The sequence below is a fragment of the Nilaparvata lugens genome, chromosome 14 (genome assembly GCF_014356525.2).
Source record: "Nilaparvata lugens isolate BPH chromosome 14, ASM1435652v1, whole genome shotgun sequence".
Lineage (NCBI taxonomy): Eukaryota > Metazoa > Arthropoda > Insecta > Hemiptera > Delphacidae > Nilaparvata > Nilaparvata lugens.
Genome location: NC_052517.1, coordinates 9318725 through 9337246, shown reverse-complemented (window position 1 = coordinate 9337246; position 18522 = coordinate 9318725). Strand labels below are relative to the sequence as shown.

At 34.6% G+C, this 18522-nt stretch overlaps 1 protein-coding gene across 3 annotated transcripts; it reads left to right on the top strand.

The window, feature by feature from the left end:
* Positions 1–4827: 4827 nt before the first annotated feature.
* On the top strand, positions 4828–17762 carry LOC111046353. Of its 3 annotated transcripts, none has more exons than XM_039440725.1 (3): positions 4828–5199; positions 10794–10848; positions 14954–17762. In XM_039440725.1, the coding sequence occupies exons 1-3, from the start codon at positions 5141–5143 to the stop codon at positions 17534–17536; spliced, it is 2697 nt and encodes an 898-aa protein (XP_039296659.1). In that variant the 5' UTR covers positions 4828–5140; the 3' UTR covers positions 17537–17762. The 3 variants fall into 3 exon arrangements, with proteins under 3 accessions (XP_039296659.1, XP_022187570.2, XP_039296660.1); XM_022331878.2 differs by lacking the exon at positions 10794–10848 and adding an exon at positions 12753–12807 and having other exon boundaries at positions 4910–5199; XM_039440726.1 differs by lacking the exon at positions 10794–10848 and having other exon boundaries at positions 4914–5199.
* Positions 17763–18522: the final 760 nt, after the last annotated feature.

Sequence of the window (18522 nt, the reverse complement as noted above, 5' to 3'; positions counted from 1 at the left end):
GAGAAAAATGACAGTTACTAGAAAAACCCTGTTCTCACGATTTTCTCAAAAACGGCTCTAACGATTTTTTTCAAATCCATACCCTGTATAGTTATTTATCAGCTCTATCAACTGTCATGAGTCTTTCTCCTGGGGTACTAATGGGGGTCCACCCAATCGTTGAGAAATGTACTTTGTAACCTCCTTCTCGTGCATGAGGTAGTTAGGTAGAGCAGTTTATAAAAATAACACAGTCGTAGTCAAGATATTTCATCTGTAGAACAGCTGTTTTGACGAATTTCAAAAAAATCATCGAATTTCACAATCTACATAAAGCAAAAAGTACTCTGAAAACAATTGTATACATACACATATACAGTAGTCTGATCGTAGTTGAAAATATGTTGCCGTCAATCGTCATTATGTTATTCCCCTAAATTATCCTCGTTTGATGATGAGGATTATAGTTCAATGAGCAAGGAAAGCTGTGTGAGTGTACCACACCAGATTTTTTCTAATAGGAAGGTGGTCATGCAATTCATGATTTCGATAGGGAAAATCAAGAAAAAATGAATGGCGGAAACCACATATAGATGTCTCAAACCGTTTCGGAAATATTCACATTATTAATCAATACTATTCAAAGCATAAAAGAGAGAAAGAAGTCTGAGAATGGCATAGTATATGAAAAAAGAAGTGATTACAAGGTAGGTGAGATCGGTGATGCTACTCGAATTGAAAATACTCTTGTTTACTATGATTTTAAAAATCTGTTTCGCCATCTTGGATCCGCCATATTGAATGCAACTTCATTTTTTTTAAGGGGAGGAGTTGCATTCAATATGGCAGATTCAAGATGGCGGACAAGATTTTTAAAGTCATTATAAAGTAGTTTTTTCCAATGTGAGTGGGATCCCCAATCACACCCACCCGCAAATTATCTTTGTGGTCGTGGTTCCTTCCTTTAGATCAAATTTAGTATGATCGGTGGCTGGTCCAGGCTTCGGTCTTAGCACGTGTGGAATTTTAATTAGATATTTCCTCCTAGAATAATCAATTGATGAATGAATTTACAAAACAATAGATAAATTAGCCTAAGATATTGGCTCACAGATAAAAAATACAAAAATCGAACGAAATTTCACTAATAGGTCTTTGGTAGCTTTTCAACAAGGTCTTAGCGGTGAGGATTTCAAAAGGGAAGTGTCTTGCCTTCTTCTAAGCCTTTGTCTAGAACCTTTTTCTGAGAATCTCTGTGTAATTAATTTGCATGAAAATTTGCCATTGGTAGAATGATTATGACGTAGGCATGACGTCAGTGGCAAGCAGTAAAATATAATTCATTTGATTACAATAATAATTTTGATTTGTATAATTTTTTAGATTGCTTAATTCTCTAGATACAGTTCCCCTATACAGAGTACATGCACTAGCATATACTATAACCCTTAGACTGCCAAATAGGTTCTATGAAGCTTGTCCCGTCAAATACCAAATAACAAATTTTACCATTTGGATAATATGTCCCAATACAAAAAACACGATAAAATGAATAAAATTCAGTAAATAGCTTTGCAATTTTAATTTCACATGTTATTATTGACATTATATGAAGTTATATACTTACTTTCAACTCAAAATGACACTGCAAATTAGAGACTGTGTCTCTTATAAGTTCCGAAGGATTAAGATAGGGTACTAAGGACCAGAGATCGTTCGTAATATACTTCGAGAACAGAGTCTTGTCGGGCTTTATGCTCTATTGTGAGGAATTATATTAACTCCAGCTGCATTTGCTATACAGTCGAAAAATTCGTTGGTAACAGAAGTTGGTAACAGATAAAAGCTGATATATGAGCAGGTAAGGACAGAGAATAGGTTTTCTCGATCTGACCGACAAGAGGATTCACGTGAGTTTTATATTTTGGGGCCCCAATCTTTGCTTCGAAAGAAATACAGTGCAGAAACATATAAAATTTTCTTCATTAAAGTAATGGCCACGCCTTCAAGCGCTTATAACCATTGAGATCCTAGATTTTATCTGATATAGAATTTATAAGAACTTGTAGTTGATTAACTATCCTCCACTGCCAGAACCACGACCTGAGTAATTTTAAAAATCTTTTATAATTTGTTTTCATTATTTTAAAAAAACTGTTGAATTCATCAATTATTATAAAATTCTGTTGGATCATGCATGGTATCATGCGAACTCAAGCAAATTTCTAATTACTTTGTCAATGTTGAACTATTTTCAATCTGTAATCCAAGCTTTAAATCTGCACTGTAAAATCATATATTTTATTATAATTATTATATTTCCATTTTGTCAATTCGTCTTCTGAGTTCGATTATTTCTCAAGCCTGTCAATTATCGTGTCTGACACGTTCTATATTATCAAGAACCGATCAAGTAACATCATTGAAATAATTGATTCAACCTAGATATTGGAACATATCTAAGTGGATGTAGTGTGTGCTACAAAACATCTGATCAATTGTAAACAAAAATGTAACCTCCAAAAGTTCAATGAACAATTCATGAATGATTTGTACTCAATTTGCAAAATAATTATAATTTTATTGAATAATTCTTTGAAAAAATGTGTAGTACAAAACGGTACTCTTATCTTTATACTCAGGTGTTGATAAGGAAGCCTTATCGCTCGGGTGCTAACTGTTCGTTTGGCAAACCTTCGATTTTATAAGGGTAATCATAATTTTTCTAGTTAATTTCCTCCTTTCATGAGATTTACTCTAAAGATTCATCACAATAGGTATATCATAATTTTCAAAGTTAATCATTATTTTACAGTTTTAAGTGATTGGTGAGTGTTATTTTGTTATTGAATTTGGTTTGTGAACAATCTCAATTGGAACTTTTCTATTTTCAAATGTTTGGACTGAGAATAATTGAACCTGAATTCAAGTTTATGGAACATAACCCACTTTTCGAAATATTTATAGTGTATAAATCGAAATTCGGGGGAGAAAGAGTTTTGGGCTATGCCTGTTAGTCCTTCCCCAATCATTTTAAAGGATTGTGAATGAATAACGAGCGAAGCTCGGTGCCCCGATATTAATAGATTAAGAAAACAAATTATAAAAACTAGTTTCAGTGTTCACACTGTCATCAGGTTTTAAAAATAAATTTCAAATAAACGATGGTGTGAACCCTGACACCAGTTGTTATAATATGTATTTTAAATCTTTTATTTCAAAGAGTACCAAATTTTTATTTCATAAATAAAAGAAGAACCCAGGATTGAAACTTGGTCGTTAGAAAGACGATTCGCTCAGAGTGGGAGGATGAAAAAGTATTGTAGGCGAAAGCGGGAGACCAACGTAAATAATTATAATGGTTGATGATGAATTATTACTGTGGTCCTTAGTTGGCCTATACAGAAAAAAATAAGAGGTAATAGCCCTGATTTCATACGTCTTAAGATAATAATATCGGGGCACCGAGCTTCGCTCGTTATTCATTTATTGACTTTTGATAAACAGAACACAATTCTTAAAAATGATTTGGGAAGTACTGACAGGCACAGCCCAAAACTGTTTCTTTCTCGAATTTTGATTTATACACTATAAATAGTCCAGAAAGTAGGTTATGTTCCATACACTTGAATTCAGGTTCAAGTCTCTGTACAAACATTTGAAAACAAAAAAATAATATAATTTTGATTTTATACAAACCAAATTGAATAACAAAATAGCACTCACTAATCACTTGAAATTGTCAAATAATGATCATCTTTGAAGATAATGATATACTCTAGTTTGGGAGGATTATCATGTCATGTCAACAAATCAGATAATGTTGATCAAATCGATTAAATTGTCTAGGTAGATAAAATTTCTCGCTGATTGATTATGATTACACAGCTGGAAATAATTCTGTCTCTCTCCCACACAGGCACACGCATCTTCTGATATTGAGAGACGACGAAATTATCATCTGTTTTCCAAGGATGAATTATCATTTCAATATCGTTCAGCGAGTTTTCCAAAGAATGAGACCTAGTGCAATCGAATCTTTATATCATAAACCCACTATGTTCCAAATTTCTTAAAAATCGTTAGAGCCGTTTTCGAGATCCGTAAAACATAAATAACCAGATATAAAAACTAATACAGAAATTCCTCGCTTAATATAATAGGATAATCTCACTGTAATCAGTCAATTAACGTTAGCGGCGTTTGTACATCTCAATTCTCACAGGGAAAAAAACTTACTTTGACCTTTCCTGATTCAGAAATGATAGTTAACAGGCAATGAACTATGCGAATAATATTTTATTATGTTGATAAAATTCCGAACTGTCGTACCAGGAAAACTCTTGTGAAAACTGTTTTTCTGTCATCATTAAGGCTAGGCACACACCAGTTAGTCAAGACAAGACAAGACATGATCAGACACAATACTTCACATAGTTGCTTATGAAGACATGTCTAATTGCAATGACTATAATCAGTGTGTGTTGCGTCATAAACAACTATGTGAAGTATTGTGTCTGATCATGTCTTGTCTTGTCTTGACTAACTGGGCTACTAGAGAAGATCATCATCAGAATTGAATGAATTGACAATTAATTAATTCATATTTATCAACAAAGTTGACTTTTGACATCTTGCCAATAATGTCAAGATATCTGGGTTTTCCCACTTGTGCAATAATGCAATGTTATCAAACTTTGTTATGCATCTCAGCTTTTTGTTTCACACAGATTCAAATGAAAGGCTTTAGATAAATTTTTTATTGATATGTTATCGTATTTTTTCTACAATGAATATTGGTTGCGAAATAGTTTAGGCAAAAAATTATGCATGAGCTCCAATGCTATCAAAAATCAATTGTGAGTTTTACAGTACACTAATCAATGAGATTTAAACAGTTTTAAAAGTTCAACAGTTATCAGCAATAATAATTATTCGTGACATGATAATAATTTTCATTGGTCTCAGATAAATAATTCATGTTTATTTTATCCTTGTATGTTTATTACTTGTAGAGGCTTTCTGTGAAGAGGTTCCTATTCAAAGAGTGGTCGATGAGTAGTCTCTTTAGATTCCTCATTTCATCAGTGAATAACATTAACTATTCACATTTATTCATCCTTGTAAGCTTCAAGATTTGATCTCCAGTTACGATTAAACGATGGATTACGGCTGGATTATTGCCTTGATTGTGACTCTATCGTCAGTTACTAACATAAGGTAGGCTTTTTTTGAGTCTTATTGATTTATTCAATTTGAATTATCATGCCTTACATAATATTATCATATTGAATAAAAATACTAATAAATTGAGAGAACCATAGATTCTATTCAAAGTAGAGAGAACAGTCTCGGTTGTTACACCATTGTCAGTTTATCACAGATTGTCAGTGATGTAACAACCGAAACCGGTCTTTCTACTTTGGATAAGATCTATGGTTATGACGATTCATTAGTATTTTTATTCAATACTAGCTCAGCCGGCGAACTACTAACCGCCAAAAAAATCAATGTATCTCATGTCACACTTGAAACATCATGGAATTTTCACATCATGAAATTTATCTGACAATCAATATTCTCATTCACATCTCAATATTTATTATTCCGAAAACATATTCTTCTCAATCAATTGATGGTAATATCTATCAGTAAAGTGTTGAATTAAAAGAAAAGTTAAATCAGTGTATCAAAGATGAATTCAATTTTTTCATAGTTGTTCATAGTTGTCCAGGAAATATGCTATGTACGATGAATCACACAGAATTTCATATTCTTTCTATCTTCCATTTTAGGATGAATATAAGCTGAACTAAATTGAAAAAAAAATTAAATTTTTCTGTCATTCTTTAGTAATTGATGAATGCAATATGAACAACACACTCTTTCATGAGGTGAATAATTTTTCCAACATATTCCAGTTTCTCAATGATAGGGGAGTGATAATTATTTGTATAGGACTTCCCAAGCTACGTTTACACCTGAGTTAATAACACAAGTTTTTACATTTTTGTTATCAACTGATGTTAAATACAAGAGTCAATAACATCATGTTAAGTTCCGTTCACATCGGAGTTATTAATAAAAAGTTGTCAACTTGACTGTATCGACAAAAAATATTCTTAAAAAAGTTAATAACTCGTGTTTTTTAACAGAAAATTCCTTGGTATTAACTTAAAATTATTCACTTTTGTCAAGAGAAATTTTTGACGATTCAGTCAAGTTGATAACTTCTTGTTAATAACTCGTGTTATCAACTCCAGTGTAAACGCAGCTTAAGAAACCATTATCTACAGCTGGTACCAATAAACTACACTAACTTCAACTCCAAACTACCGTTTTAATACCAGTACATAATTTATCACAGGGTGACGTGTTTATTACAGCTGGTAACTCAATCATCACAATATGATCTTGAATCATGATATTTCCGTTCTTCGGTAGCCGCTCGGCCGACAATTTTAAACCATAGGTCTGTGAAGTGGATTGATAGATAATTATTATCAGCTCCCCTATTAGAATTCCAAGTCAAGAACCATCCCCAATATTCTCAAACACAACATACTCCCAAGGTCTCATGCCTTTCTGTCAAGTAGTTTTTAAGTCTATAAGGAACAAACAAACTAACTAACAAACACACAAACAGACCTTCATTTTTGATGAATAATATTATCACAATATCAATATCAAACAAACAAACTAACTAACAAACACACAAACAGACATTCATTTTTGATGAATGATATTATCACAATATCAATATCAACTACACAAAAACATAATAATATCAATTCGATTCATCATGACTGTAGAGAGATTTACGTCATGAAACCAGTGGGGATACTAAGACTACATAGTTGCCAATTTCCCTTTCCCATCGCTTTCTGTGGTAGATAAATGTGATTCAGGTCATTCTGGGATTGAACATATAATATTAATAGTTGATTCTTTTCAATAATATTAATCATTAAGCATAACTCTAATTTGATTCATCCACCAAGAAATGGATCTTTTCATAATTCAGTAATGAATATTATTAAATCATGAAGCTCGAAAATTTTGTGAAGTGAACAACTACAAGACTTACCCTATAAATAGTGGCACATATAACGTACATTTGGACTATTATATGAATTAGAATTGGAACCGTTTTGGCGTAAGTTAGCCTGTGGTACTTTTCTGTAAGTTGAATGATTATCAATGATTGAATTAATAAAAAATATATATATTTCGGACTATTGTGTCACCTAATATAAATTTGGGAGAGGGTTAGCACGAGGTTACCTTATTCTTCCATAGAATACAAACGGTTTGTCAACTGCGCCGTAGTATATAAGGACAGCCATTGATAGGACTATCTGCTTTCAATGATCCACCAACAGTCAAGGATAGCAAACTAAGGCTGGTCACACACCGATTAGTCAAGACAAGACTAGTCACGTTTAGTCACAATACTTCACATTGCTGCTTATGGAGTCATGTTTAATTGCAATGACTAATCAGTATGTGTTGCGTCATAAGCAGCAATGTGAATCATTGTGACTAATCGTGACTAGTCTCGCATTGACTAATCGGTGTGTGGCCAGTCTAATATATTGAACAGGTTCTGACTGAATAATGTGAAAGTAACTATAACAACTGTTGATAATATTATTGTGCAGTTGTTAAATTCACACATTCCAATCATTTACATCATATACTGGCAGATATAGATATAGTGTGAAAATAGGGGGAGATTTAGATGAGTTTGTATTTTCCCCACTGTATTTTTTATTGACTCACTTATTGGTCCTTTTTCAAAATATGAGGGAAAAGTGAATAAGAAAAATCAGTTGTGATTATTGAACGAGCGTTAGAGATTTCTCACTTTTGATTTACTGAAGTCAAAGTCGTTGTTGGTCTGTATGTGTGTGTGTATGAGTGTATGTGCGTCTGTGTACACGATATCTCACCTCACAATAGTTAACGGAATGACTTGAAATTTGGAGCTTAAGGTCCTTACAATATAAGGATCCGACACAAACAATAAATTTCGATCTTATGCGATTCAAGATGGCGGATGAAATGATGAAAATGTTGTCAAAAACAGGGTTTTTCGCGATTTTCTCGAAAACGGCTCCAACGATTTTGATCAAATTCATACCTAGAGAAGTCATTGATAAGCTCTACCAACTGCCACTAGTGTCATATCTGTAGGATTTTCAAGAGCTTCTCCACATCTATGCAAAGTTTGATTTCAGATTCCCAATTATCAGGCTTCAGATACAATTTGAACAAATAATTCCAGATGGAAAAGATTGAGCATGAAAATCTCTTCAATTAATGTCCAGTAACATTTTCACCTAAAATTGAAAATAAGCTCGAAATTCGATAAAATGTGATTATTTAATTGCAAACTGTTGGCAACTGTTGATTCTATTAGATTATTCACTATGAAGAGATAACAGACCTCGTATGTATCCAGCGTTATTGTTCTGTCACCAACTGGCTCAAATTTTTGAATAGTAGACTTGAGATGCCGGTGTAAACTAGCGTCAGGTGATTAATTTTCATAACGGCAAGGAAAGTTGTGTGAGTGCGCCACACCAGATTTTAGAAATTCAGTTCGTGGACCAACGAAATTGACTCACTTTTTGTCCTTTTTCAGAATATGAAGGAAAAGTGAATAAGAAAAATCAGTTGTGATAATCCAATGATAATCATGGCATGATTCAAAACATAGGGACGGCAAAAACTCGAATCGATGTGCTTGTAACTGGCTGAACGAGCATTAGCGAGATCTCACTTTTGACTTACTAGAGGCCAAAGTCGTTGTCCGTTTGTTTGTATGTTCTACAATAACTTGAGAAAGAATCGATCAATCAGCTTCAAATATTGTACACATATTCCTTGAACCTTTTTAGAGGTCAAGTTCGTTGACCACAACAAAATTGACTTATCTCCTTCGTCCTTCTTCAGAATATAAGTATAACATTGAAAGTGCATGAGAAAATACTGTTTTGATTTATCATTTAGTCAGCTAAAGAATTTCATTGCATGCAATTACTTCAGTTTTTCCATTCGTCCATTCATAATATCAGCTGAGGCTATGTGGGAGCTGTCACACAGACATATCTTTATGCGCTGACACATGATTTCAGCTGGTTAATATGCAACATAATTCACAATTTCTACATCAACAAAATGATATGGGTTGATAAATAAATTTGCGGTTTCCGCTATTACTTTCTCTTAGGACTCTGTATTGAAATCATGTATCACAATCATGTCCACTTTAGCATTCAAAAAATGAATTTGCATTTATATAACTAGGTTAAAAGATGTTGAATTGACAGAATAATTCCTCATATTAAATAGAATCTCCAATAAAACTCAGTGTTAAATTATTCTTGTTGAAGGAATTTACAGTTGTTTCCATAATTTTCACAAACTCTGTATAATAAACTTGAAGGTTGCGAGCTTCAAATATTACAATACAATAATTCATGACCGAGTTCTTCAACCAGGAGGTAACTGGTAATTTATCATAACAACTCAGCGAAATTATCAGAATCAATAAATTATTAACTCAATGAGGATTGAATTATTCCTCTTGACTTTCTATTGCTTTCAATACAACACCTGACAGAGTATTTGCTGCATTTGAGCTAGTTATTCCAGCCCCTGCGAGCTCACTGGCTACTAGTGACCCCCTGGGATGGAGAACTCGCTCAAGAACTATTGTATCTTTGGAACGTGCAACTTTCAATTATACAGAGTTGGTGAAAAATATGGAAACAGCAAAATAGTCCTTCTTTGGCCCGCCGCGAAGTAGACCCACGTTAATCCACGAAAAGCAACCCACGCCGTGGGATGTTTTGTAAACCATTGCTAGAGAATTATTTATAATCAATCAGCTGACAAATGGATTATTCATTGCATGCATTACACAGATGTCTAGAGAAGCCTAGCAATGGTTTACAAAACATCCCACGGCGTGGGTTCCTTTTTGTGGATTAGCATGGGTCTACTTTGCAGCGGGTCAAATAGAAATTGACAGTAGGTTTCATTGGGGTTCCTATATTTGAAATGAGAAATTACTCTGTCGCTTCAACATCGTTGTCTTTCATATCATAAATCAAAATTTATGATTTCGATACGGACTTTCAAGAGAAAATGAATAGCGAACACCGCATATTGATATCTCAACCCGTATCAGTTTGTTGATGTAAAAGTTGTAAATTAAGTTGTATATTAACCAGCTGAAATCATGTGTCAGCGCATGAAGGTGTGTCTGAGTGATAGCTCCCAAATAGCCTCAGCTGATGTTATGAATGAATAAATGGGAAAACTGTTGTAAATGCATGCAATGAATTCTTCAGCTGACTGAATAATAAATCACAACAGTTTCTTTTCTCATACACTTTCAATGTTATTTTTATACCCTAAGAAAAGACGAAGGAGTGAGTCAATTTTGTTGTACAACGAACATGACCTGTAAAAAGGTTCGAAGAATACATGTTCAAAATTAACAAGCTGTTTGATCAATTCTTTCTTGAGTTATTGTAGAACATACAAACAGACGGACGACTTTGGCCTTCAGAAAGTCAAAAATGAGAATTCGCAACTCAAGGTTAGAAGAATACATGCTCAAAATTTAAGCTGATAGATCAATTCTTTCTTAAGTTATAGTAGAACAAACAGACGCACAATGACTTTGGGCTTCAGTAGGTCAAAAGTGAGAACTTGCTAACGTTCGTTTGAATAACGTAAGAATGGGAACAATACCAGCTCATCCAATTATCCAATGCATTCACACTGATTTTCCATTCCAGGACCTATGGAATTGGAGAGAACAGCATTGAATCTCGAAAGCGAGTGGTGAGAGACGTGAGTGAATTATAGTATATCACTATAGAAATAATAGAAAATAAGTTTTTTACTATAAAGTAGCTTCATGGTTACAAAAACTGTTGTAGTGGAGATTATAGTAATTATTGTTGGAAGTTGATTACTGAATGGCCTGGTTTTTGGGACACTCCATTGAATCTCATCGATTGATGTATCTCCTGGGTTGGTGAAAAGTCCGAGAACGGCTTAATATCTCATACACAAGGTTAATTTGACGGTGGGTATTATTGGGGATCCTAATCAAATTGAAAATTCCACTTTACTATGACTTTAAAAATCTGGTCCGCCATCATAATAAAACTTTATCTTTCAAACAGGAAGGTGGTCATGCGATACATGATTTCAATACGGAATTTCAAGGAAAAATGAATGGTGAGAACCGCATATTGATATCTTAAACCGTTTCAAAGATATTCACATTATTAATCAATACTATTCAAAGCAGAGAGAAGAGAAAAAAGTATGAGAACGGCTTAGTATCTCATAAAAAATGCGATTTCAGGGTGGGTGTGATTGGGAATCCTACTCAAATTTAAAATACTACTTTACTATTACTTTGGCAATCTGGTCCGCCATCATAATAAAACTTTATCTTTCAAACAGGAAGGTGGTCATGCGATACATGATTTCGATACAGAATTTGAAGAAAAAATGAATGTTGAAAACCGCACATCCATATCTCGAACCGTTCAGAAGGTATCCACATTATTAATCAATACTATTCAAAGCAGAGAGAAGAGAAAAAAGTATGAGAACGGCTCTCATAAAAAATGCGATTTCAGGGTGGGTGTGATTGGGAATCCTACTCAAATTTAAAATACTACTTTACTATTACTTTGGCAATCTGGTCCGCCATCATAATAAAACTTTATCTTTCAAACAGGAAGGTGGTCATGCGATACATGATTTCAATACGGAATTTCAAGGAAAAATGAATGGTGAGAACCGCATATTGATATCTTAAACCGTTTCAAAGATATTCACATTATTAATCAATACTATTCAAAGCAGAGAGAAGAGAAAAAAGTATGAGAACGGCTTAGTATCTCATAAAAAATGCGATTTCAGGATGGGTGTGATTGGGAATCCTACTCAAATTAAATTACTACTTTACTATTACTTTGGCAATCTGGTCCGCCATCTTGGATCCGCAATTTCGAATGCAACTTTATTTCCATAACTAGGGAGGTGGTCATGCGATACATGATTTCGATACAGAATTTGAAGAAAAAATGAATGTTGAAAACCGCATATTGATATCTCAACCCTTGTTGATGTAAAAGTTGTAAATTAAGTTGTATATTAACCAGCTGAAATCATGTGTCAGCGCATGAAGGTGTGTCTGAGTGATAGCTCCCAAATAGCCTCAGCTGATGTTATGAATGAATAAATGGGAAAACTGTTGTAAATGCATGCAATGAATTCTTCAGCTGACTAAATAATAAATCACAACAGTTTCTTTTCTCATACACTTTCAATGTTATTTTTATACCCTAAGAAAAGACGAAGGAGTGAGTCAATTTTGTTGTACAACGAACATGACCTGTAAAAAGGTTCGAAGAATACATGTTCAAAATTAACAAGCTGTTTGATCAATTCCTTCTTGAGTTATTGTAGAACATACAAACAGACGGACGACTTTGGCCTTCAGAAAGTCAAAAATGAGAATTCGCAACTCAAGGTTAGAAGAATACATGCTCAAAATTTAAGCTGATAGATCAATTCTTTCTTAAGTTATAGTAGAACAAACAGACGCACAATGACTTTGGGCTTCAGTAAGTCAAAAGTGAGAACTTGCTAACGTTCGTTTGAATAACGTAAGAATGGGAACAATACCAGCTCATCCAATTATCCAATGCATTCACACTGATTTTCCATTCCAGGACCTATGGAATTGGAGAGAACAGCATTGAATCTCGAAAGCGAGTGGTGAGAGACGTGAGTGAATTATAGTATATCACTATAGAAATAATAGAAAATAAGTTTTATACTATAAAGTAGCTTCATGGTTACAAAAACTGTTGTAGTGGAGATTATAGTAATTATTGTTGGAAGTTGATTACTGAATGGCCTGGTTTTTGGGACACTCCATTGAATCTCATCGATTGATGTATCTACTGGGTTGGTGAAAAGTCCGAGAACGGTTTAATATCTCATACACAAGGTTAATTTGACGGTGGGTATTATTGGGGATCCTAATCAAATTGAAAATTCCACTTTACTATGACTTTAAAAATCTGGTCCGCCATCATAATAAAACTTTATCTTTCAAACAGGAAGGTGGTCATGCGATACATGATTTCAATACGGAATTTCAAGGAAAAATGAATGTTGAAAACCGCACATCCATATCTTGAACCGTTCAGAAGGTATCCACATTATTAATCAATACCACTTATGTATTTCATTCCAGATTTGCATGGTATTGATTAATAATGTGAATATCTTCGAAACGGTTTGAGATATTTATATGCGGTTTTCGCCATTCTTTTTTTCTTGAAATTCTGTATCGAAATCATGTATTGCATGATCACGATCACGAAAAGTTGCATTCGATATGGCGGATCCAAGATGGCGGACCAGATTTTCAAACTCATAGTAAAGTAGTATTTTCAATTTGAGTAGGATCCTTAATCACATCCACCATTGAATTACCTCTGTGTATGAGATATTAAGCCGTTCTCAGACTTCTCACCTACTCTGTATATTGAATCTATTAGTTCAATACCGTAGTCCATTCAAATATTGACCTTCAGACACCAACTTTTGCATAGGTCATGTTATTTCAACATGGCTTCACAGACACATGCGCCTGATGACGTCATAAACACAAGAAGCTGGCCAATGGTTATGTTTTATGCCTGTCTGAATGTTGAATGTTGAATGTTATGCATCAATGCACAAGTGATCTCGATTGGAAATCAACTTGGATCTCTTAAAAGGAGAATTTTCACCAAAACTTTGTCTCATCAGCTTGTGATGGGACAATTAGCCCGGCAAAGTCTCAAAACAAGTGGAATGCCAATTCAATTGAAAACTCGCTTGAAAAGGTTTTTGCCCAATGAACTTGAAATATTGCTTCCCCCCCGTGTCCAACAATACCTATCAAAAGAAGAAAGTGTGGAATATGTGTGACTGAAACAGGATTCAGGAGAATGACAAATTAGAGAAGATGACAAATTAGGCCACTGTGCCAAACTTGTTTCAATGCAGCTAATTTGGTAGCCTCAACATCACAATGACTACTTATTGAAGATCAGTTCCAATAATTTCTGTCCCAAAAATTTAAACTTTAAGCGCTAATATCTCAAAAAGTAATGATCGGGGAAAAATGTGTTCAGGAGAAAACTTTTTCATCTCGACAGCTTGATGGTATACAAATAGAAAAACTTTGAAAAATATTACTAGTAGAAAGTTTATTTTTAACCTTTGCACAGCCTTAAGCCATTACAGTTTTATAGAAATTCTCACTCATAGTATACTCTACGTACTATATGAGAAATCGTGAAAAATCATAATTTTCTCTGGAAGCTACTTCTTATAGTACTCTACCCTAATACAGGTTTTCCACGATTCGAGCCCATCTTGTTCAGGAGCTATAGAATTATTCTTTCCCGATTTCCTATATAGAAGGGAATAGAAAACTCAAATGCACTGTAGTTACAACATGAGTGGGCAAGATATAAAATTCCCAAAAATCATACACAAACATGTTATTCTAACATGCAAGCTTTTTGTTCCTGCTTCCAATATCAAAGCTTTGAATAACACAAGCGTAAGGACTACTTTATTAACAAACCTATACCCTTATTATTTTATCTACAAATGTGATTACATTAGTGTCATTCGCATTGTGAATGAATAAAAATTGATGGAAAAAATTGTGTCATTTAAAAGCATAAACCTAACTTCCTAACCCACTTTTTCACCTCACAAATCCTTGAAATTCCTTCATCTTTAATATCATGTTTTTACTTTTCGTTTGCAGTTTGGTTATAGCTTGTAAATTTCGGGAATGGGATATTTTGATTTCCCATATGATGAATTTCAGTATAGTTGTTTGAAATCATTCATTCTGTTTCAGGTGTCTGTCACCAGCTGTTTCCCACTTCAAAAACCACAGGGAAAATACAGTGCACTGCATGACTTTGGAACAACATTCACTAGAATGGTGGCAGGCCTGCAAAACATCACAACCAGTCCTCCAGGTAACATCATCATGTTTGTTGGCAACACTGGTGTTGGAAAGAGCTCGCTGGTGAATTTGCTAGCTGGCAACACTGCCAACTTCAAAGCGGTCGAGGATAGTCCTGACACAGGTAGCTATCATATTGTGGAGACAACCGGAATACATGTATCCAACATCACCACTGAATCCAAAACAACATACCCAGAGCCAATCACTGACCTGCAGTCTGGAGTGGTTTTCTTTGATATGCCTGGCTTCAGAGATACTCGCAGTGCTGTACATGAAGTGATTGCCGCTTATGGTTTACAATTTGTTGCCAAAACTTCAAAAGCTATCAAAATTGCCTTGCTTGTTAACTATGAGTCTTTGACCATTGGTGGATCCCGTGATGATTTCATTAACACACTTAAAAGTTTCTTCAGTCTTCTCAACAACCCCAGCAAGTACAGGCTTTCTACACATCTGGTGGCTACAAAGGTCAGGAATGATTACATCCCTAGAAAAGGAAAGCTTGTGTCAATACCAGACAACAAATATATTGAGTCTATAAAGAATTTTCTAGATAGTGTAAGAAGATCACAGGAGGAACATCATGATGGTGTTACTGGCTATTCAGACAAGCAATTCCTATCTTTGTCACAAACTTTCATCAGAGACTTTGTTGATGGAGAGAAAAAAATTCATTTGTTTAAAAAGCCTGATCAGGAAGGTCCTGTAATGGATTCAGAACCAGTGAGTAGATCTCTCGAGACAATAAGAGAATCTCTGGTAAAGTCTAATAGCTATGTCAGTGTTGGAGTGAATGATTTCGGATACACACTCACTGATAAAGCAAAGAACCATATCCGTGAACTATTTGACATGATGAACAACTACACAATGGATGTAGGTAGATCATTCACACAGTCTTTCCAACCTTACCTGGTCTCCATATATAAGAATTATTCTGACATCTCAGATATCACTGCTGATCTACAGAAGACAAAAACTGATGCTGGTGTGTTGATCCACTCAGCCAATATGTCACATCATCCAAATGAGTTTGCAGATGCTCTTCAAAAGTTTCTGCATGATTTAGGAGCTGACTTCTGCAGCAATGAAACGTTACAAGAGATGAAACAGCTGAACAAATCCTTGAGTAGCTTGAAGGGTATAACTGGAGAACATTTTTATGTCCCAGACAAATGGACAGCATATTTGTATGATATTGAGCGCATTGTGAAGAATGAACAAGACTACTATGCTATGCTTCATAACCTTTACAACAAGCTGACTGAACATGATGCTTTGACTGTGGATTTCTATGTGAGTATTAGCTCCGTGTTGAAAAAGCACAACAAGAGGAATAAGGTAGTTGATAAAAATAATTATGGTCATCTGATGGAGTATTTGGGTTTAAAACAGTATGCTAGTTTGAAAATCAACCAGGATCAGTTGGATGAGATCAATGCAGTTTATACAAAAGCAAAGAATCAGTTCTATTATCAAAAGCATTCCTGCAAAGACAACACATCATTGATCCTGGGAAGTTTCCTGCAGCTGCAAACACTTGACCGCAACAAACTGTGTGCAGATGCAACAACAGTTGTGCTTCTGGCAACCAACCGGATCTACATTGACACCAGTCTAGGCGTGGATGTTTTGGGTGGAAGGAATCTGGTGATCATTGCACCTGAGTGGTACGTGATGGGCAAGTTTGTGATCAGTGTTGATGGTCCATCTCAAGGTGCGGCGACACATAAAGCCCCTAATGGACAAGTTGGTGTTGATGGTAAACCTGGACAGTCAGCTGGTAAATTTGTTGGTGTTGGACTGCATTACTACAACAGTGAACAGTTGACAATCACTGCAAATGGTGGCAATGGACAGAATGGACAGGATGGTGGAGATGGTCAAGATGGTTTAGATGGATATGATAATACTGGAGTACGCAATAGTGATAAGGAATCATTGAAAACCTTTTTCTACAACAAATATAATGAAACAACAATCATTGGGTCGGATAAAGGATCAAATGGTGGAAATGCAGGAATGGGAGGTTTTGGTGGAGCAAGAGGATTGAATGGTAGCATTGATATACACAATTTGTCACCACAGATGCCTCATCACAGCACTCATGTCATGCTGAATGGAACAGAAGGACAACGTGGAGCAAATGGTATCATAGGTAGGGGTGGTAAAGGAGGGTGTGATCAAAAGATTCAAGAAAGCGAGAAAAATATTCTCATTCTTTTTAAATATAATTCTGTTAAAGAAAGCGGTTTTGTTGACTGTAATCGTGAAAATCCAAATGGACAGCTTGTTCCAAATAATGCAACAAGATCCATTGAGACACCATCAGCTGTCCCCAATCCTCCCTCAATCTGTAATTTATACACAAAAATGGCGGATCATTTTGAGCCTGATATATTCTCGAATAAACTCATTGAAGAGTTTCAGCAAAAATTCATTGAGAGGTTCGGTTGCAAGGTGATTTGATTGTTGCAGGAAGTAAAGTCGTAGTAGACTACATTATGTCAAAGTAGGTCACTAGGACGCAGTAGTACAGTAGTGTGATATTTTATGTCTAAAACAAAGTAGAGGGCAGAATATATTAGAAACATACAGTGAATAGAGTACCAAACAAGCTACCTATGTGGAGTATTTCTGTCATACTAGTCTCAGAAATATCTGTCATTAAAAACATATGCGATAAACTTCTGGAGCACTTCTACCCATGGATATAACCTCAAGAACCTGAGCCAACTATCCTTTTCCTTGAATTGCTAAGAGCAATCAAGTCCAAAGCCAGTGATTGATTGATTATGAATAGTGAGGAATATATATGTGAACATATTATTTCTGTTACAATGATATTTTGAAAATAGGTTTGATTGGGGATTCTATTCAAATTGAATCACCACACCTTCTTTTCTGTGACTTCAAAATTGTTATCTGTGAGCCTGAATCGACTATTTCAAATCCAGCTTCATTTTTTCAAACATAACATGATTATAAGATCTCATAATTCATTATCCAGATTATAAATTTCCTATTTCGAGAGAAAATTGATGAGAAAATCCGCACATTATTTATCAAACTTTTTTAGATATATTCACATTATGAGCTACTGATAAATGATACAAAAATTGAATGAGAAAATCTTTCATAATGTTTCGTGATATTGATGTGAGGTTTCTGCCACTTTCTGTAGCTTTTTTGGAATTCTGTAACTAAATCAGGTATCAGACATGATCACCTTCCCATTAGAAAAAGATACGATATTCGATTCAAAATATTAGATCAAATATGGCTGACAAAACTTTCAAGCCACAGAAAAGAAGCTTTTTAAATCAAATAGGATCCCCAATCAAACCTTTTGCTCAATAATCCTTGTAGCATGAAGATTCAGCTGTTATATGTATCACTCACTGTGCACTATAATGAGATAATGATAGCATGAGAAGATATATCATTACAATGGT